Source organism: Ursus maritimus, unplaced genomic scaffold (assembly GCF_017311325.1).
Source record: "Ursus maritimus isolate PB19 unplaced genomic scaffold, ASM1731132v1 scaffold_21, whole genome shotgun sequence".
NCBI lineage: Eukaryota > Metazoa > Chordata > Mammalia > Carnivora > Ursidae > Ursus > Ursus maritimus.
Genome location: NW_024424564.1, coordinates 45,084,947 through 45,107,199, shown reverse-complemented (window position 1 = coordinate 45,107,199; position 22,253 = coordinate 45,084,947). Strand labels below are relative to the sequence as shown.

The 22,253-nt window shown below is 38.4% G+C and overlaps 1 protein-coding gene across 11 annotated transcripts in view; it reads left to right on the top strand.

The window, feature by feature from the left end:
* Nucleotides 1-22,253, top strand: part of RBFOX2 (RNA binding fox-1 homolog 2) — a 269,160-nt gene that overhangs the window by 227,662 nt on the left and 19,245 nt on the right. For 6 of the 11 annotated variants that reach the window (XM_040637443.1, XM_040637450.1, XM_040637447.1 and 3 more), the window contains 7 exons: nt 1,704-1,850; nt 4,676-4,729; nt 13,702-13,794; nt 16,602-16,662; nt 19,791-19,844; nt 19,963-20,055; nt 21,147-21,291. In XM_040637443.1, coding sequence (XP_040493377.1) covers nt 1,704-1,850; nt 4,676-4,729; nt 13,702-13,794; nt 16,602-16,662; nt 19,791-19,844; nt 19,963-20,055; nt 21,147-21,291 — 647 coding nt within the window. The remainder of the gene's footprint in view (nt 1-1,703; nt 1,851-4,675; nt 4,730-13,701; nt 13,795-16,601; nt 16,663-19,790; nt 19,845-19,962; nt 20,056-21,146; nt 21,292-22,253) is intronic. The other 5 variants (XM_040637446.1, XM_040637449.1, XM_040637445.1 and 2 more) reach the window with 3 other exon arrangements.

Genomic DNA, 22,253 nt, shown 5'->3' with positions numbered 1-22,253 from the left:
ATAAGTTATGTAGAAACTGGTTTGGAGCTAGAGTCAATCTTTTTAACTTTTATCAGAGTGATGCACTGACATCCTGAGGATCAGATCTGGTGGTTTTAAAATTTGGTTGAAGAAATAGTTTTATGGGCTCCAGCTGGGCGATGTAAGAGGCAAGTTTGAAGGTGCTTGAGTGAGCATTAGTTGTAATTGATGCTTACGCTTATTGCTTTGGTGTCCATCTTGCCATTGGAGTAACTTAGTGAGTTTCATCTTTGAATGGAATTTGGTTTAGTCCGCATTGTGCCCGGATTGATGATTGAAAACCTTACACTTTCGCAGAACATTGCTTCATAGCTCTTCCCTTTTCTGCTATTTTTGTATCCTCTGAATCATGGCACATTTAAGCCATCTGCAAGGCCTGAACAGAATGAGAGAAAAGCTGTCATCGCTTAGATTGACACTTGAAAAGCTAGCATTCATTCGAGTTTATTCCTGATTATCTTTTATATTTTAAAGTCTCGAACTTCATTTCAAGATGGTTGATAACGTCTCTGAGCCAAAAGCATCTGTCATTCACAGTTTCTTTTACTTGAACATTGGGTCAAAGGGAGGGGATCTGTTCTGCGTCACGCAGAAGACTCTGTTAGGGACTCAGATGTAACTCACTGGAGATACAAGAACAGTGAGTTCTGCTCTTGGTTTAATCAGCCCAGCGAGCCCTCCAGTTCGGCATGCACTTCATAGGGAATAGTGAAAACATTAAGGTCCCTAAATTGCCAGATGAATACTTCAAAATAAATGTGTTTTCAATACCTAGAATGTATCACACCTGTTAGATGTTTGTCAAAAGTATTTCTCAATATAGCAACGTTTTTGAGGATCTGTCAGGGAAAAAAATCCCTGCAGTGTTGCAAAAGAGATTGAGGATTAAAGGTGTACCCAGCGTTTACATGTTGTCCGGTAGGCTATGTAGGGCCCATAAAGCCTCTCCCAGGGGATTTTGTAAATGGGGCCTTGCTCTGGGCTGCGGGAGCCTGGGGTCCCTGTGCTGCATCAGCTGGATTTGTCAGTTGGAATCACATGGATCAGGAGGAGAGTGCCGATTGGCTTCAGAGTAGAGGCTTCTTCAGGTTGAAGCCAAGTGCCCATTGTCATTAGGGGTCTCCTCTTCAGGAATAATGTTAGGATATTTTGGTGACCCAGTAGTCCTAAATTCTGGAACTAATAGAGGGAATGAAACATGAAAATATTCCTTTATTTCCTAAAATGATAGACCAAAAATGGAGTGATTGCCTCAACTATGTACAACAGACTCCTCATTTATTTTCAAAATAGAAAGATCTCAGAAATGGAAACTCCACTAAGCATCTAAGAATAATGGTACAATTTTTACGTCTTCAGTTTTTATATATTTCATACCTAATGGATCTCCACATGGTCTTGGGCAAGTCACTTAGTATTTCTGTTTTCTCCCATTTCACTAATATACTGTAAATATTCAAAAGACCTAAACTTTCTTTGTAAATGATAGCAATTTGAACACAGGTAACATTTTTGGTTTCGTTTTTTTCCCTTTGAAGGGACAACTCTAATTTTTGCTTAAAGACACTTTTGAGAGCTGTTTGAGAATGAGTGGGGTTGGGCGGGGCTTTAATTATTTTACATAATTCTTGTGAAGTAATCATACTTACTTTTCACTCAATGTTGTCTGTTTCTTTGCTTAGCAGACGGAAGGGGGAGCACAGACAGATGGCCAGCAGTCACAGACACAAAGTAGTGAGAACTCAGAGAGCAAATCCACCCCTAAACGGCTGCATGTCTCTAATATTCCCTTCCGCTTCCGGGACCCCGACCTCCGGCAGATGTTTGGGGTAAGTCTCTGGAGTCTGGAGTCCTTTCGTGGGTTTTACAGTGAAAATATAATTTAATCCACCTGGTGTATTTTAATAAGTCATTAGGACTTTAGGATAAGACTGCACAAAAATTGAGAGAGATCCTAAGCGTTTTCATCAATCTTCAGGAACTTCTGTCACCCAGCACCGTCACTCCTGTCGTTCTAGACATTGGGCCTTGCAGGGTCTCACAAACACAAGGTGACTATGCAACCTGGTTTGCCCAGGACCAAGGGGTCTCTTGGGACGGGAGCCTTTCATTACTAAAATCAGGACAAAGACAGTAATCGTTACTTTTCAGAGTGTTACAAGTTCAGTGACCTAACGTCTGTGAAGCAGATAGTACCTGTGTTTTATTTTTACTTCCCTGCTCATAACTCAGCAGCGTCAAGACCAATCTCTAAAATCAGGTATAGGTGGTTAGTTTGCTACCTCTGATGTGCTTTTCCAGCCTCCACTTCCTCCTGAAATCACCCGTCGTGAAAACATAGCATATATAACAGCAGAGATTTAAGTTACTGGAAAGCAAATGACTGCTGGGAGTCTTATGTTTTTAATGGGCTTATGTGTTGTTGCCAGATTTCATTTGAGCAAACTCTTAACCTGAACTAGGAACAAGAGATCATGGTTCAAAAAAAGCTTCGCTGCCGTTGCTGTGTGGTACTTTGTCAGGAAAGCAGGCTCCCCGCTTGAAGTCCTGTCGTGGCCACTTCGTGGTGACAAGACCCTGGAGCAAAGTTTTGTCACTGACAGCTGAGTACCTGGAGTATCTTCTGTACCGAAGCCAAGGCCAGCATTGAGGTTTAACAGTGTTCTTAAAAGTACTTGAAGTGCCTTTACACAGAAAACGGTAGCCAACTGTTCATCTCTCTAGAAGAGAAAACAACAGAAAATACAAAGGGCAGCTTAAAGAATTGACATTATATTTAAGAAGAAATTTCGCAAGAGTAGGAGTTATTAGGTTCTCTACTGAATTATCAGAGATAATATGGAATCCTAATCTCTGGCGATCAGTGAAAATGGAGTATATATTCTCATCTGCCAGAAGTATGTTTTCTCTCAGGTCAGAAAAATTGTGTCCATTGAAGGTCTGCCTATGCCAGTTGTCAGTGATTTCTTGAATGTATTGTGAGCCTTCCTATAAGGCTGCTAAGTGCAAAAAAAAAAAAAAAAAAAGAAAGAGAGAGAGAAAGAAAAAAGAAAAGAGAGAAGAAAAGAAAAGAGAAAAGAAAAGAAAGAAAATGTTCCTTGCGAGGGCCACCTGGTAGGGTTGCTCTGTGTTCTCCTGCATGGTTAGTACCTTTCCCTTGGAAGGACATCAGCAGTGGTAAAGAGCAGGGATTCCATGCTTCATTTTATTAGCTGTGTAAACTTGATGGATGGCTTCCTTCAGCCTCATTTTCCTTAACCATTAAAGGAAGGCAATTCTTACCCTAGCAGGATGGTATAAGGATGCATTAGAAAATGTAAAAGGAAAACTCTAAAACACCATTCCCATCTTAGTTATTTGGATAGGCATAGAAATAAAATTAAGTCCCCTCCTACCTAAAATAAGACATTTTCCCCTCTCCTTTAATTTCCTAATGTTCTGTTAAATGATGGAACCGGAATCAAGCCCAGAAGTCTTACTCTAGAAAACATGGGCTCTTAGTACATGTTTTCTGAAAAAGATTGTAATGATTCAGCCCAGTGAAAAAGCATGATTTGTTTTGCTCTTTTCATTTTTTAGTGTTTTCACATTTCCCAAATTCTGGCTTAAAATCCAAGTGAAATAGATAATTGAGTCTATGAGGCCAATACTCAGAGGGCAGTGGGGCCAAAAAGATCCCTGGAGATTTCCTGCACATCCCTTCAGTTCAGTTCATGCAAGCACTGAGTCAGCAGGTTGTCTTGTCACATTCTGCACACCCCTCCTCCAGATAACCTCTGTGTTTTATGTATCCTCCTCCGGCCAGCTGCTGAGCTGCTACCGATACAGTTGTTTAGGCTTGGTGTTTTTAGCTTATTCACCAAATGTTAAAATATTTAACTCATTACAAAACAAAGTTATTACTTAAAATGTTCTTGATGATGTTTATTGCCGAAATATTAAGTGGCAAGTAAATGAAATCATGTATAATGTCCATGAATGTTTAAGTACAATGGAAAATAGCATGTAGTCTGTAGAAATGAGAACACAGGTATATATTTATTGACTTGGAAAGCTGTTTATAGCATATTAAGTTCAAAAAAAAAAGTAATATGTGGCAATATGTCCTTAACAATGTCTGCCTGAGGAAAAGCGGAGAAGGCTGTGTGCCAGAACGGTGAGATGGTAGGTGTACAGAGGGTCTTCATTTTCTGTTTCCTCTTTTCCTTTTTATTTATCTATATTTCGTGACTTTTACAGTGAATGTGGTTTACTTTTATAAATTTAAAAAAAAAGGAAAAGAAAAAGCCTTCAGCAATGTATCTTTCTACTTAGGATTTGCTTCTTAAAAACTGAGACATTTAAAACATCAAACACATAGTTAGGAAAAGCCCCAGTTCTTGTCCGTGAAGAAGAAGAGGGTAACACTGTGAGTATCTTCTGAGAATAGCTTCTGTCATGTAGAGATGGATAATGAATGAGCGGGAGAACTGAAAAAGGAGAAATTATTGGCTCCTGGTTGCGGGAAAATCAGAAACTGGTATTGGGACCCCCCAACAAGTAGAAACATGGAAGTTGAATAAGTAGTTAAAAAAACTATTCCTTTTTCAGGAGAAAATGAAGTATGTGGTTAAAAACTGACCATGAATAAATGTTTTTATTTTTGTCTCTGCAGCAGTTTGGCAAAATCCTAGATGTAGAAATAATCTTTAATGAACGTGGCTCTAAGGTAAGCTCCATCTCAGTATTCAGTGTGCCGGGTTTCTTTTTAGTTTTGTTTTAAATAGTAAGCAATCAGAAAACTTAAAGCTGTTTTTCAAGCCTGCAAAAAGTATCCCAACCTACCTGGCTTGGGTCAGATTATCTCTAAAAATAAGCTACCACATGGCCAATCTTTATCCTAATAGTTGCGTTGGGGGAGCCAAGGGGCGGGGGTAGAAGCAAGAGAAGTGGGAGGAGGGAGAGTGGGAGGGAGACCCGGAACAGGAGACACCGCCCTCGATCGGAGTGAAATTGCCCTCACCTGCTTATTTTAAAGGAAAAGAGAGAAGACTCGGTGAAATTCTGTGAGAATTCTGTTGTGAATTCAACCAGAACAATTCAGCTTCTAAAAATCAGACTTTGAATTACATACTTAGAACAAATTTAATATTTCAGTTCTTCAGTTGCTTGCTCTCTCTTTTGAATAAATTTGACACGGCATAAATACAGGGAGTAGTGACTCAGGAATTCACTGTAAGCTGATCTCCTACTTTGAGTTCTACCCAGAGAGGTAAGCTTCGGGATGTAGAATCCCTTCAGTTACAAATAGTGAGTTGGGTTTGTTTTTTTTTTAAATCAGGATGAATGTAGTAACAGTGCACAAGTCGATATATGTACTCTCTTCTAAGTGTATTCTGTATGAGAACTGAACATTCTAATTAAAACTTATTTCCCCCTAATAATTTACTATTTTAAATTCACAGTCTATATGATTTAGAATTGCCATGCACTAAAATAAGCAGCAGTGATTTTAAGAGTGAGGGAATGATGAAGTCTTACAGTAGTGTGTGTGAAAAAATATTTAATGAACTGAATTTCGAAAAGTTTCATTTGACAGTTTTCTTCCTCCTCGACAGATGAAATACCCACCACAGACACAATCAGCTGTGGTCAAGCTTGTAAATATTAACCTTGCTGTGTTCACTTCTACTTGGATTTTTAGGTTAGAAAAGTTTTTGAGTTAATTTTTCATTTGGTCATCTCTCCTGAACTTTGAAAATCACCCTTGGCTATGATTAAATCTCTAAGAATATAATTTGAGAAGAGCTAAACAAATCAAATAAATGAGTTAATACTTACCTCTTCGATTTCCTACTCCAAATTCACCAGACCCTGGGAATTAATAGCATATTTCTACAGTTATCTATACCTCCTGCCCCATCTAAACTAACACAAATGTATGTACTGTTCTGACGCTTCTGATTATTATTCCCTTCCTTTATAGAATGCATCAGCACTGATAGTGTTTAATTCTGATTACAGTAATTCTTTGTTAATTATTAAGGAGGTAATTATACTCTAAGCTTCCAGTTTTCAGTTAAAACAAAAAAGATTAATATGCCTATACAGAACTTTCTCCAGCACTTAACCTGGTAAGTATTTTTAAAGTGAAATCTGTTCAACCTTTAACCAGTAAAACTATTCATGCTTGTAGTTTCTTCACAGTGGATTTCTGGCCCTTTGCTTTTATTTTTGTGACCTTTTAGATCCAAGGTGGAAAAATGACAGTGGTTTAGAGATGAGAAGTGCATGAACATATCAAAAATACGTGATGATTTTAAGCTACATGGTTTATCCAAAGTCATAGTTTAAACGTTTTTAGTGTTAAGTGTATGCACTTAAACTGTTGTTAACTGGACCCCAACAACCCGAAGCCCAGTATGGTTTCATCAGGCACTGGGGCCTTGCTCCTTCCAAGAAAATAATCAGATTGAATTATTGTGAAGCAAAGGAAATTGATCTTTCTTAAGGCTTCTTTCATTGACTTCAAAGATTTGCCTACTACCAAAAATTGTTTAATTTACCCGATTTGATGGCTTCTCCCTGTAATTTTCATGTTTCAGTGACACACACCTTTCTTTTCTCTTGGGGAATCTAAAAGCCTACGCTGCTCCTCTCAGTATAATGCCGTGTCCTCACTGCCCCTTTTTCTTTGGGGCTGCTAAAGAGGAGACAGACTATGTATTCACTGGCAGTTGTTCTTAAAACAAAGCACAGAATTCAGAATGGCCTGGATCTGCCTTCGAGGACTGATACAACATCTGCCTTCATCCTTTGTCTTTCTCAACTGTCACCTGAAGTTCTGTCCTGGAATGGGTTTTCCCGGAACTGTTCCGGAGACTCGCTAACAGAGGTTTATTTTGGAGTCAAAACCCGGCCACCTCTTCTGGGATCCACCTCACATAAATTAAAGAGTACTTTTCTTTTTGTAAATTGTTTATTTTCTCATTCCTTTTATGTTTGTGGTTGACTATAAAATTACAACATGTCTTGAAAGGAACCAGAGATAAGGAGACCTAAGTGGTCCTATTGTTCACTCGAGAGTTGCTCAGTCTTTTAACTGAGTGCTTTTCTGTACAGAAATTAGCTTTATTGAATTTTTTTTCAATAATGGAAAAACGAGTCACAAAATAATTCCGAGATAAGTGATACTTACATGTAAAACAGTTACCAGTGAAACAGTTAAATAACCACATGGCCCCAAAACAAAAAGCAGCTCTTTACCATGTCTTCTTTTTTATAATGAGACTGTCAGCCTATGGTTTTAGAACATACCCACTTAAAAACATAGGTGAACACTGTCATGCTGCCTTGCCTGTCCCCCTCCCCGGCTTGCCGGCATTCTACTTTTTCAGCTTGCCTGAAAAAATCGTTGTTGAGTATCTTCCTTTTTTCATCTTTGACCTTCATGTTCTAGATTTGGTTTTCCTAGATTATGGAATGAACGTGTATCATTTACATTCATACACATGCAAAAAATATATACTTAGATTATTTCCCGTGATTTTTTAAAAATCTTTTTTTTACTCTGTACTGCTTTGTAAAAGCATAAAGTCAGTCATATCTAATTTTCTGTGATTAACTAAAATAAAGGTAGACTATCCTTTTGAAAATGTTCAATTACGATATAGGATGAAAAATGCTACCCCTGCCAAAAAGTGGAAGTAATATACTCAAATAGAATCCATAAAATGATTATCCTGATATGTGTAACTTTATTGATGCCCCAGATGTCACCAGTCATAACAAAGGACTACTATAAACAATAGAAATTCTGATAGTATATTGGTAGAGTGGCCATATGTCCTGGTTTATCCAGAATAGTCCCAGTCTGAGGCTATTGTCTTAGCATAATTATTCATGTCCCCTTCCCCCCTCAGAGTGCTCCAGTTTGAACAATAAATTGTATTGCCTCTATCCTTATAGATTCTTTGAGTAACAACTTTTTTAAAGCACCCTTTTCAAAACCATTATAAAAGAAAAACATGATTTTTAATGTCCAGACCCCCCAAAAAAGCATACATAATTCATTAAAAGAGCATATACACTAATAATCTCCTGTATTTCCTTCCAGTCTTTTTTCTCACATAGAATCTTAAACAGAACTCTAAATAACGGTAACCTAGTTCAACTTGACTTTACATTCTATGCTAGGTGCTTTTAGTGACTGAGAACTCATTGCTTTTCAAAACTTTTTTTAAGTTACTTAAATTCCAGTTGGTTAACATGCGGTGGGATATTAGTTTCAGGTGTACAGTATAGTGATTCCACACTTCATACATCACCTGGTGCTCATCACAAGTGCACTCCTGAATCCCCATCTCCTGTTTTACCCATCCCCCACCCACCTCCCCTCTGGTAACCATCAGTTTGTTTTCTGTAGTTAAGTCTCTGTTTCTTGATTTGCCTCTCTCCTCTCTCTCTCTTTTCCCTTTTGCTCATTTGTTTTGTTCCTTAAATTCCACATGAGTGAAATCATATGGTATTTGTCTTTCTCTGACTGACTCATTCAGACTTCCCAGCATTCTGTTCACGATCACCCAGCCCCATAACAATTTGTTTTTGATAATTATCACATGTAATTATCTTATTAAGTAAAGAAATATACACAATCTAACATTTATATTTTCCATAAAGTTTTGTCAACCTACTTCTGGTGTGGTTGTTGCTCAAAGGGCATACATCGTAAATACTGAGTATGTAGGAGCTCTTCACGTCTTCAGACAGGCCAACTGTTAAGGTCCCTACAGGACCGCAGACCAGATCGCAGCAACCATCATTGAGATTTCTAGCAAGTTTTTAGCTCATGTGTTCTCATTACTTCTCGCAGGTGGATATCTGGAATGACGGGGATCTGAATTTAGGTTAGGCTTCAGTTTAGGCTGGAGTTAGGGAAGATAAAGCCTCTAACCCCATCCTCAGACACAAGTAATGTGCTGTAATTTCTTGCCTGTTTCCCTGGATTTTGATTTCATACAAAGGGAAATTGTTTATTTCTTTCAAAATGTGGTCAAAAGACTGTCTTTGAAATTGCTAACTAGGCCTTTGCTTTTCAGTAAAATTTGATAGGTAATGCTGAGTTGAAATGTTTTTCATTATAATTAAAATTGAATTAACAGTGCATGTATTTCCAAAGGGCTTAGTTTATTTTCTTTTGTTACCATCTTATGGTTTTTAGTTTTATTTTTCTTTTATTTATTTTTAAATTTCTGTGTTCTGGCCATACCCAGGAGAACCTCTGCTTTTGATTTCTCCCTTAAAAGTTACATGGTAAATTTTCTTTCTCATTCTTCTGAGATGGAAAAACTCTCAAAGATTATACAAATTTAAGAATATTTTTACAAAGCTCATCCTATTGCTTGTTATTTATTGCAGTCTGAGGCCAGACTAAAAAGGTGGCAGTTATTCGGCTCCTATAGGCCCTTGATGATAAATGGATGTCAAGACAGGTGATAAAATGTCACACTTGGTAGAAGTTTTGACCACAACCATAATCCTGATAGACACAACATTCCTCAGTTTTCACAAGACAGCTAAGATAGGGGTAAATCACTAATGGAACACTGGTATATTGAAATTATTAACACAGAAGGAGTTTGGGAACTGAGATCTGTGGGTTATAGTATAAAGTATAGAGACCTGCGTTGTCCAGTACAGTGGCCATATTGAGCACTTGAAATGTGGCAAGTCTAAATTCAGATGTGCTTTCAGGGTAAAATACACGTGATTTCAAAGACTTAGCAGAAAAAAGGGCTATCTCATTAATGTTTTTATATTGATGCCATGTTGAAATGATAGTATGTTGCATGTATTTTATTTTAAATAAAATACATTATTGACATTACTTTCATATATTTTTACTTTTTTAATGTGGCTAGTAGAATATTTAAAATTATATATGTGGCTTGTGATATATTTCTGTTGGATAGCACTGATAGTATAGACAAACATATCCACATCGGTTTTTTTTAATTAAAAAATAAAAGTTTACTTTTTGTTTATCTGTTTTTTATCTTCTTAAATACCTGAAATGTTTACTCTTCTTGAGAATTTGAGATTAAATCTTAGTTTGACCTTGTAGCTCTTCCAGCTGGTTATTTTGTTTTCTTGACTGATACATTATGTAATCATTTTGAAGCTCTTCTAAGGAACAGTGTTAGGTTTAGACATAATTTTATTAAATTTTTCTTTTCAAAGCAAGAGATCCAAATCACCAAACAATATGAATTAGACTTCCAGGAATGAAGGGACATTAAAACATAATTTCATGTAAGCATGTTTTCCTTTTAGTAACTTTTTAAGCCTGGATAATCTGGGAATATCCTCAGCTCAGTTCCTGGCACATTTTCAGAAATGCCAAATTTTATTGAAGGAATGGTACATTAAATTTTTTTTTCAAGTTTTATTTGAGTTAATATTCTTGCAACCAAATTGTAGTTAATAAGTTCAACATGAGAGGAAAGTATTAAAGAACAGTACTCTGAAAATGCTGGCTAGACTTCTCACCTTTCTAATCACAGACTTCTGAGAGATAAATGTTAATTTCCTATTGCTTCTGAACAAATTATCTTAAAGTTGGTGGCTTAAAAACACAGATTTATTATCTTACAGTTCTGGAGGTCAGAAGTCCAAAATGGGTCTCACCAAGCTAAAACCAGTGTTGCAGGGCTGCGTTCTTTCTGATGACCCTAAGGGATAATCCACTCCTTGTCTTTTCCAGCTTCTAAATGCGGCCCACAATCCCTGACCTATAGTCCCCTTCCATCTTCAAAGCCAAAATGGCCAGTTCAGTCTTTCTCAGGCTGCTGCACTCTGATTCTGACTCTCCTGTTTCCCTCTTTAACTTGTAAGCACCCTTGTGATAACATTGGGCTCACCTGGATAATCCAGGATAATCTCCCTATCTCAAGATCGTTAATTTAATCACATCTGCAAAATCCCTTTTGCCAGGTAAGGTAGTAACATTCACAGGTTCCAAGGTTTGGATTGTAGACAACTTTGGGGGGCTGTTATTCTGCCTGCTACAAAGTCTGTTTATCTTCAAAGGAAAGAAGGCAATCTGCTTACCTCTGTTTCCTATCAGGAAGTGCAAAAGTATCAGCAAGACCTTCTTCCTCTTTTACCCTAGCTGGAGATGGCTTCATTTTGTATCTTTGGAGTCTTGATTAGTATTTCCTTTGGAATGTAAGCACTTCTGCCGGCTGTAAAATGTCAGTGCTTATGACACCACCCTGAATTCTTTTGGCTGCAGTTACTGCGTCACAGGTGCTCTGTCAGCACATTACAGAGCCAAGGCTCACAGAACACATTTAATAATTAGATTCGAAAAAGACAATTAGAAGGATTTTAGGACGAATGCAGTTTAATTAATAGAATACTGAACTTAGGTTTCAAAGCTTAATTTCTAATTTTCTCACCATTAGCTGTGGAAAGAAGACACCTGGAGGAAGATGGCCTTGTTGGTGCTTGGGTGTTTAACCTCAGTTTGATTTACTTTTCTTCATCTTAAAAATGAAAACAACAGATTTGTCCTTTCTCTACCCCATGGTTGTATTTAAAAGACAGACAAGTATGTGAGTGTGTGGGTGTATAGATCTGGATAGTCATAATGCCAGTACTAAAAACTTCCGGTAGTAGTCTCCACATAATCTGTTACCCAGCTACTAATTTATCATTTACTAATTTAACCCAAAGTATAGAATGTATGAGGCTGTGAGAATCAGTTGGAATACAGTTTATAATACTTCTACCATGTGATACAAAAACTCATCACTACCTGTGACCTTTCCTGAAAGGTTTACTTAACTTTTCTATTGGAGGACTCTCAGATGCCTCGTGTCGGTGACAAACAGTGTCGTTAATTAGTAACTTGACATCCTATACCTCGAGTTGCCCATGTGGCTGTAACATGTTGGTATCAAAATTTGTTTCTGAAAATGTGTTTCCATTGATATTTTCAACATACTTACATTTTTAAAGAAAGTATTAACTAAAATTACCTGTAGTAGTCCACCTCAAGCAGCATACATTTAAAATTTTCTGTCGGCTTAGCATCGCACTTTCTAGGGTATTTGTGGTGATATCCAGGTTACAGGTAGAGATAATCCATCGGGATCTCCATGGATTGCCACTCAACCATATCGTCATGTAGAATGCAGTGAGATCCTTCAAAATGATGGAATTGCTTTTCTGAAATCTTATTGAGCAGTGCACACCATTGACCATCTCAGTTAAGAACACGTTTATATTCATGGGGAAGGACTCGTGGAGGGCAGCAAAGCAGAACTTCGGTAAAAATAGCAAAGGGTTCCAGGTTATCCTACAGTGGAATGTTCAAAGAATGCTAGAGGGACAGTGCAGCTATTGAGAAATGGGGACTTTCCCAGAAAATCCGAAGAATTTACTACTCTACACATGTAAATAGCTTGAGAAAATGTTACAGTTGCAGAGTGGAAAGAGAAGGACAAAGCAGCTAGAATGAAACTGGTACAGTGCTTGATGAAATAGTCATATAAATATATAGTAAATCCTGCTGCTTTTGACATTGGTGGTATGATTGTGACCAAGACAGTCTTTTCAGATAAATATGAATATAGGAGTAAGTGGGTTAACTCCCTGGTTCCTGCTTTGTCCACTTAATGAATTAAAGCTCCATATGATTTATTTGTGTACAGTGCACAAAGAAATTAATTCTAACTCAGAGGAGCAACTGTATTGCTGTTCTGTGGTATTCTTTTCCTGTCGAACAGTATACAATTGATATCCCTAACAGACCTCATTCGCACTGCCTTTTTGATTATTCCTTTTTTCCTTCCACATGGAAAATTACTAATACATTTAGTAGCAGATGTAGGCTTCAACAAATGTGTAAATTAGGCAAATTTGGGTAAGCTATTTTCTGGAATTCAGCTGAACCTATTTTTACTCTGAGTGCCAGTCTGGTTGTTTAAAATTCATTGACGAAAAGGCATAATTGGCTGCTGCTTAGTGATATTTTCATTAGCTTAGATGAGCATGGGCGCTCTCTTCTTCCACACCCAGTACCTACAGAATTGTAGATCGAGGCTCTGTTTTAAATTATCCTGTTCCCAGAGGAATTATGGTGATAACAAGCAAGCATGCAGAGTGGGGCTAAAATGATGAGATCGCCCATTATACAGTGATTACACCTAAATGGAAGGCTTCATATAGAAGTTACCGGGGAATGACAGATTTAATGAAGTATTTTTTAGCATTACATAAAGGGACACGTAAATTAAGAGCATGAATTGAAAGAGAGAGGACATCTAAAAATATGTTCAGATTCTTGGTGAAGAGTTTGACCCGAGTAGCTCTATACCTTAATTTTGGTCTGGCCTCACATGCTTTATGTTTTATTTTATGATTGTTCTTATTGTTAATTACATTATCATTATTATTGTTGCTATTATTATTATTATTATTATTACTACTACTACTACTACGGTTCTGTATTCTGTTATTGGATTTAATTTCCTTTTACCAAATATGCATGGACCAAAAATGTGACTTTGGGAGAGTATTGCTGAGTCGATGCTGATGTCGGTTTCATACTGTGATATTTTTTTCTCTGTTTACCAAGAGATCGATATTTCAATATAACGATGTGCATGTTTTCCCCCCTTCTCCCGCTGCATGCAGGGATTCGGGTTCGTAACTTTCGAGAATAGTGCTGATGCAGACAGGGCCAGGGAGAAATTACACGGCACCGTGGTAGAGGGCCGTAAAATCGAGGTGCATGTCTTCAATAATTCAATTTCTGGTTTATATTTTATTTCTCTTTTGTGTATTCCCTCACTTATTTCACATTTGGAGCCCTGTCTTGTGTGTGTGTCTGCCCACACACATTTGTGTGTGTGTGTCTCTGTGTCCTTCACCTTCTTGCACTAAAATGTGTAAAAGTAACACTTCTGTCCTCCTTTCCTCATTTTTTGGTTGTTGGAGGGGGGGTTCATTTTTATTTACTCGTGTGCGTGTACATGTGTATTTGTTTCTCATTTACTTTTTTCCTCCAAAATGTTCATCCTTCTGCTCTCTTGATTTTTTTCCTTTGCTTCAGTTTGCGAGACTCCGTATGAATACCTGTGATCAGGCCAAAATAAAACTAACTTTATAAATGTCTAAAAACTATCCAATTTGTGACATTGTGTCCTGTAATGAATCAAGGAGCCAGCCAATATCCTCTCTCTCGGGCGGCCAGTTCGCCTCCATGTGCGTGTGATAAGCAATGAGTACAAGACTGCAGAGGTGGTGGGAGGGAAGAAGGAACCCAAAACTCGTGGAGTTTTTAAGTATATTTAATATCAAGAATTTCCACCGTTAATGGATAAAATCCTCAGAGGGTTTGAGGGCTGCCTGGCAAATAGCTGTTACTGTGTTCACGGCAGCCACATGATGTTCGCTAACCCTTTTTAAGAACGCAGTGAAGGTTAACTGGCTCCTTTCCCCTTTCCCAGTTTTTAAAAGTATGAAATATAAAAGCCACCATTTTGAGTAAGATGTCTGCATATTTTGCTTTTTCCCTCCCTTTCCAATGGTTTAGCATTTAGGGCCCTTCACTTGACTCACTCTTTCCATGGTAACTATACACAATGCTGGCGATGGTGCCCGTTGGCGGTAAGTGAAACAAAGCACTAGAGAAGAAGCTTTTTCAGTTGTTAATTACAAAACAATTAAATAAGAAAGAAAAAGTCCATCTGCCATCTCACATTAACACTACAAAATGTGATTTGACTTGTTCCTCTTCCTTTTCCTTTCCCCCTTTTATTTTCAATGCTGTTGAGTAATGCCGCCTGGACTTTGGATGTACATATTGTTTGTAGCAGTCTGAGCTGTTTGATTACTGACATCATGGTGATTTTTTTCCCCTTGCACATCTTACTCAGAGTTACTGAACTCCAAGTTTGGCTGGTTTTATTAATGCACTTCCCGCCCCTACTTCCTTTTTCCTTCCCCAAACCTCTGTTTGTAGCTCTGACTGTTCTTTCCTTGCCCTCACAGCTCTCTTTGCTGCCCGTGACACCCCTCCTGACTTTCTCTTTTCTTTTCCCCTGCGTTCTTGCTCTCTTTCCCCAAGTTCTGCCCCTGTCCTTTTTCCCTCTGTCTCTCCCACCCCTTCTCTCTGTTACCTGCGGCTATTGGTCTCTTGCTGACTGGTGGTTTCTGATTGGTTCTGGCCATTTTCCTTTTAGCGCTTGGGTGCATTCTGCTCTAGTGGCTAGTGTAAGCTCTGACCCCCGTTCTAATCCTTGTCTGTGAGAACCTCGCTCTTCACTTTTTCCCTTCTTTCCAAAACTGATTGTTTTTTCTTTCTTTTATTTGTGTGTGTGTGTGTTAACTGCATGCTCTCAGTCTCATCATTGTTGTATCCCATTCTTTCTTTTTAAATGTGAAATGTTTCTATTATTTGGTGGGTCGAACTAGAGTAAATGGAGTTTCTTTTCCTCACAAAGGAAGATTCCCACTCTACAAATCCTGAAAGACCTGTTAATACATTTTTTGGTTCCAGTTCCACCTAAAATTGGTCTTTCCATAACACAAATTTATCACCATACAAAGTTAACTTAATGTAAATCCCCAGTGACAAAATAAGACATTTATATTTGGTATGTTTTGTAGTTCTTTTAAAAGCTGACCTGTTCTCTGATTTGACCACATGGTATACAGCCAGGTTCTATGGTGATGCTGCACCCTCCTTGCAAGAGCTTTAGGCTGGTTCTGACACTGGGCTGCAGTCTTCTGGCTTTGAGGCTCCATTCATCTTTTTGTCATCAGCACCATCTTTGTAACATCTACTTACCCTAGCACCGAGAATGCTCTAAATTCTGCACTTCTGTAATGAGGGTGGAGAGAACCATAAAACAAAAGAAACTGAAGCTTTACTTTTTCAGTTAAGTGCCTCATTTAAAGGCCTTCTGAAAACATTATTCTTGAATGGATAGACCACATAGTCTAGAAAATTCAGCATGGTTCTGAAGATGGTCAACATGGGCTTCTGAGTTCTGATATTTTTTTTTTTTTTACTCCTCAAACAGTAAAATCTTACACAATCATGAAAAATCCTGAACATTAGAACAGGTGAAATCCATAGATTTATTTTCTTATCTTCCTGTAAATCTATTCTCTGGCCCATGTGGCAAGCCTCTGTTTTATTCATGAGCTTCAAAGTTCATGTGCAAACAGAGTTGTTTCCAATTTACTTTTTCCCGTATTTTACATAATGCAGAGACTTCTCTGTTTAAGAGATCTCCAAAGAACTTGCAAATGTATCTTTCCTTTCAAGCACTTGGTGGTAAAATAGCCCGAGTTTTCCATTTGGAGACCAAGAAACTGCATTTTACTCTTGTTAGCCTCGTTTTATAAACACTTTATTAAAATACTATATATTAATATTTTATATTGCTATATTAATTATTTAAATCAATGTTCTCTGAAATTTACATTTTATTAAACTTGAGTGCTGTGTTATCCGGATGAGCAACTCCATGTTCCCTAATGTGGTCTACTTTCTCCCTGCCCCTTTTTTTCCTTTGTATTTTTAGGTGAATAATGCTACAGCACGTGTAATGACCAATAAGAAGATGGTCACACCATATGCAAATGGTAAGAGATTACAAATCATCTTCAGAAGGATGTCATTTATTCTTAATATGTGAACTTTTGGTAATCATCAAAAAAATCTCTCTTGATTTAGTCTTATGGCAGTTTGTTTAATTTACATTGAAGTATTTTCTTTCCTGGGAGAGTATTCCGTTTTTACGGTTAACTTTTTTTTTAGAATTAAGCTTAGTTTTTCAGTTCCTAAGCTGTAATGGTCTCAGTAAAGTTCATCATACACACAGTGTAAATACGTCATTTGAGGTTACCTGTGAACCTAGTAGGGTCCCACTAAGACACCCTCATTTTTAGCTGCTGTCATTCTTTGTGATATGATAGGCTTGTCAGTAATACGTGCCCACCAATGCTCACTTTTACTGCTGATCCCTACCCACTCCTGAGCATGAGTGGAATAATTCTTGACCCCTCGCTCTCCCTTTAAAGGTATGCTCTAGAGATAACAGCCATGGTGCACGTGCGTGCGTGTGTTTTCCACCTTCTATCCCCAGACTACGTGCTATAGAGTGGGTTTCATACATGTTTCTCATTAAGAAAGAAACCCTGTGAATATTTTGCCTAACAAAAGCAGAACCTTTACATCATTTGTCAGTTTAATCTAGACTCATGTCATCTAAATGAGATAGAATTTACTTTGAATCTGCAGTGTAGCAGTGGTTTTGCCGGCCGCGTTCTACAGGGCCTCCTGGGGAGGGGCGGAGAGGAAACCCATGGGTCGGGTCTTGAGGCCTGCAGCAACTCCTTCTCTGTCATATATTTTAACGTTGGGCATGAAATCTTATCTAGAATCTAACGGGATGTTTTCTCATGCTTCTTAAAAGTTTGAATCTACTGCTAGAGTATGATAGTATGTGCTGGTAATGTCTTAAATCAAGTATAATATCTTAGTATATTCCGTGATGTCTTCAGTGGATACATTTAGCCCACCTTTTCAAACAGATGGTACAAATCAGCGTAATTTGCATTTATCAGCATAATTTACATTTTCCCTCTCCATTTTATCAATGGTACATCATGTGATACCACCACCTCCCCCCCTTTACCTCTTTTGTTTTTTACACTGCTATCACAAAAACAAATTTCTGGGACTCCTGGGTGGCTCAGTCAGTTGAATGTCTGCCTTCGGCTCGGGTCATGATCCCAAGGTGCTAGGATCAAGCCCCACATCGGGCTCCCTGCTCATTGGGGAGCCTGCTTCTCCCTCTGCCTGTTGCTCCCTTTGCTTGTGCTCTCTCTCTCTCTCTCTGACAAATAAATGAAATCTTAAAAAAAAAAAAAAAGTTTCTGCAACTTTGATAATAACCCAGTGTAAACAAAATAGGAAGGAGAGGCAAAGTATGTCAGATTTCCTTTAGATCCAGGGGAATGGTGTGGTAGAAAGAGTCACTGCCTGGAATTCAGAAGACAGAAATTCCACTTCTAGATTTGATTCTTCATTTTATTCTGTGTTATTGGGCCAGTTTTTTTTTAACCTGATTCTGTTTTTGTGTCTATGAATTTGCAATCACAGAATTTTAGCGGCTGAAGGCTCTGTGGAAGTCATCAAAACCCAGCCCTCTTAGCTTATTATTTGGGAAATTAATCCCAGAGAAGTATAGTACTTGTTGTCCCAGCTGTGGTACATGTCTTAACTCTCCCTTTGGGTTTTGTAAAGGTCAAAATATATCGTAAATTTGCACAAATCTAAACATATTCAAAGTATTATTGACAGCATACCATTATATACCATTATTAAAATGTATATTGTTACTTAAGGGAATGCTTAAGTAATAGTGCCATTGGTATGAAGAAAAAAAGTCATTTTTTGAATATTATTCTAAATTAATATTCAAGCCTAATGGAGCCAAACTTTAGAGACCTACAACTGCTTGTGGTTAAAGCTTCTGAGAACAGTGTGCTAGGTGCTTTCTGGTGAATTCTCAGCCAGCGGTTTAGTTTACGTTGGTTTTAATCACTTGATTTGTCTGGCATTGCAGAACATTTGTGTTCTTACAACTCCAGTAGGATTTGAACGGAGATATTTGCTCAATTTTTATGTAAAATAATGTGCTCACCATCTATGAGCACATAAAATAATAAATGGGGGATTGAATTGGTTCAGAATGAATGAGTTTTCTCTTGAATACTGTCTCCAGTCTTTCAGAAAAATAATGGAGCATGTTTGCTTCTTTATGTGTAAAATTCTGTAAATGTCTATTGATTAAAGTTTTCATCTGGAATTCTACTCCTTAACTATCAGTGGGCAGTGGTACATTTTTCTTTTTTAGGGCCTGCTACCTTCCTGTAAATAGAAAAAGGGGGAATGAAGAAATAAAGTTGACATGAAACCTAATATTTGGGAATACTTAAAGTTTATAAATGCTTAGGCTGATGTTCAACAGCAGTCTATCCTTTAGCTAAAACGACTGATTAACTTAAGTATGTATATTACCAATTTAAAATCCCAAGACATATATGAAGTTGGGGATGTATCTTGAATTTTATTACTCTGTGTCTCCTCTTGTTCACTTGGCTGAGGTTAACTGCAATGAAATTCCAATGGTAAATCCCAAAGAAAGGGGATTTTGGCTTACCCAGATTTCCATCTGCATGGTATAGTTGAACATGGAGTCAAAGATTAGCTCAAATTTGAATTCAGAGGATACCTTTGTAAAGCAGTGAGAGTAGTAAACAGACAGTGTATAAGAAAATGCATCACAGTGTGGTGAGAATGACATATTCTGCCTTTCTCCTTTTTCTAAAAATAAAGAATACATTCTAAGCAGTTCTGTACCAGAGCCCAAGATTTATTTGTATTTCTTATATTTCTTTGTCCTTCTCTCATTCCCTCTCTGTCTTCCTACTTCCCTCCCAGTGTTTCTCTCCCTCCAGTTTGCACCTATACTTGCGTCCCCCCGCCCCAGCTCCTCATTATCCCTTCACTGTGCTAGTCCTGCTTAAAGATGCTCAGCTGTAGAAATGTCCTCCCCCTCTCGTATAAGCCCCAGGCGGGCATCTACAGAGATGTTGGTGGGTGGATTCGAAGCACGGGGATATCTGGAGCCAGCTTGCACATGCCCTTTTCCTGGTGTCCTTCACGGAGTCCTAAATGCTCACTGTCCTCTCTTCCGTTTCAGGTTGGAAATTAAGCCCCGTAGTTGGAGCTGTATATGGCCCTGAGTTATATGCAGGTAGTATTTCGTTAATCTTTCCATTTGTGCGAGTTAACTGTAACAACATCTGTTGTTTTTCAATTTACTATTCCTTTGTAATCTTTTTGCATTTTTTAATTTTTTTAAATGCAATCAGCATCCAGCTTTCAAGCAGACGTGTCCCTAGGCAATGACGCAGCGGTGCCCCTATCAGGACGAGGGGGCATTAACACTTACATCCCTTTAATCAGTAAGTAGCCTATGTCGGCCTGGCATGGATTTTGACTGTTGTGAGTAAACAGTGATGTGTGCTAGTCTTTTTTTTCTTCTTCAATTTAATATATAACTGAAGAGGCCTTCGAGAGAGAGTTAATAAATGCTGTCACAGTACCCCGTCCTGCTTAACCTGTGTTAGAATCTTTCTGGCCAGATATTAAGGTTGCCACAAAGCATAAATAGTTGGAGAAGGTTGAGGGGGGTGAGGACGTTTATAGAACATTTTAGTCTGCACTTAATATTAAAGAAAACCAAAGAAATGGGTACTTGTGGAATATATGATGTTCTCTGCAAGTCAGCTTTGGGCCCTCTAATAGACTATCATTTAGCAGCACCTACAATATTAATGATTATTCTCCGCTCTGTCGAGAGCCTGAAGTCATTCTGACCGGAGCCATTTTGCTCCAGCAAAAGGTATAATTAAAAAGAGTTTGGTGAATATGGAATAAATGTTTCTGTGTGCTTTCCAAAGGATAGCACATTTAAAATAGACCTTTAGAAACTGTCGGTCTCTCTAAAGGCCACAAGATTACAGGGGAGAAGTCATTTCCCTCTCCCCTTACATTTCTGGATTAAAACATTTTAGATAAAAGAATAAAGTGGACTAATGAAATGTCTAAAGATTATTGTGTGCCTTGGAGGTTGGCACCATGTACAAACACAAAAGACTATTCTTATGAAGAATAATTATTATATGTGCATAATAACATGTGAAAACAAGATTAATAATTGGCCGGTTAAAGAGTTTATATCAATCCATGTAAAGCGCCCGCAGAAATGAAAAGTCTCGTCTCTTATTACAGCAGTAGTTCTCAGAGTTTCTTGACCTGTTTCTCACCGGCTTGCATTGTAAATGCCAGAATTGAGAAGGAGCAGAGTAAACTCACTCACGATGGGTGATGAACGCGGAGCGTGCATCATTAACTTTGCATATCGGGTCTCTCCATTTCTTTCTCAGAAAAGATGGGGTACATATCTTTCAGCCTTTCCTGGAATTGGTTCAAAGCAAATTGGGATTGTACCCCCTGCTATTGAATGCAAGTTGACATTCCTGTCATATTTTGGGTCTCCCTTTAGTTCCTGGCTTCCCTTACCCGACTGCAGCCACCACGGCGGCCGCTTTCAGAGGAGCCCATCTGAGGGGCAGAGGGCGGACGGTATACGGTGCGGTCCGAGCGGTACCTCCAACAGCCATTCCCGCCTATCCAGGGTAAGCATGAGATTCCAAAACAAGCAGCTGGGCAGAAAAGAATACCATGGCCCTCTCACAACTTCTGGGACGTTGCCGTGCCACATCGTAGAGATTCTCTGAATATTTGTAAATTAATGGATTAGATGGCAAGAACCAAAATATACCATCATCAGAATGTAACAAAATACCGATTCATTATCTAAATCTTCATTTTGGCCACCTTAAGCCCTCGTGGTAGTGGCTTAAGACAGCAGCCAGAACTGTCTTGTGTTTACTAGCAGTGTGTTGGCATGGAGTTCACTCAGCATCGCACGAATATGGATTAACACTACTGCAGAGAACCAAAATAGGAGCTCAAGACTGTAGTCCAAGACTGCATCTGCTGTGCTCACCCCCTGATCACCACCCCTGTTGGGGCTGAGGCTACCACATCGCCCTCCCTTTTGGTGTCACTGCCTGGGTGGTGAGCAGCAGAGCTAGCTACCCACAATGGATTTGCTTTCTTTGTAGGAAACGGATTAAAAGAGGTTAATTCAAAGATGAACCAAGTCCAATTGAATCCAGGGAGAAAGGGAGAAGTAGGAAGAATTAAACTACAGTTGGCTTCTGAATGATGGTAAAACAACTAATGTAGCTGAGCATCCTTCACCCTTTGATTTTTGTATGGAGGGTGTCTCATGCAGTGGAATGATTCCATAGCAACAAATAAATCCTTTGCTATTGAATGGGGGAGGAGGAGTGAAGATGGCAGGTTTTGTTTTTAGTTGTTTCTCAGTGTCAGCCTAAAATGTATATTTTTATGAAGAGTGGACTTCGATAAGTTAGTTGTACCAGGGACTTTCTTTCTTCAAAGAGGTGACATTTGTGTTCTTCATCTTTTCTCTGCCTATGACAGGTTTTTGTCCATATTCTTTCTGAGAAATGAACGTAGTGGCAGAGGAGCCTATTCACTGCTACTTAGTTAAAACACAAAGGGAAAG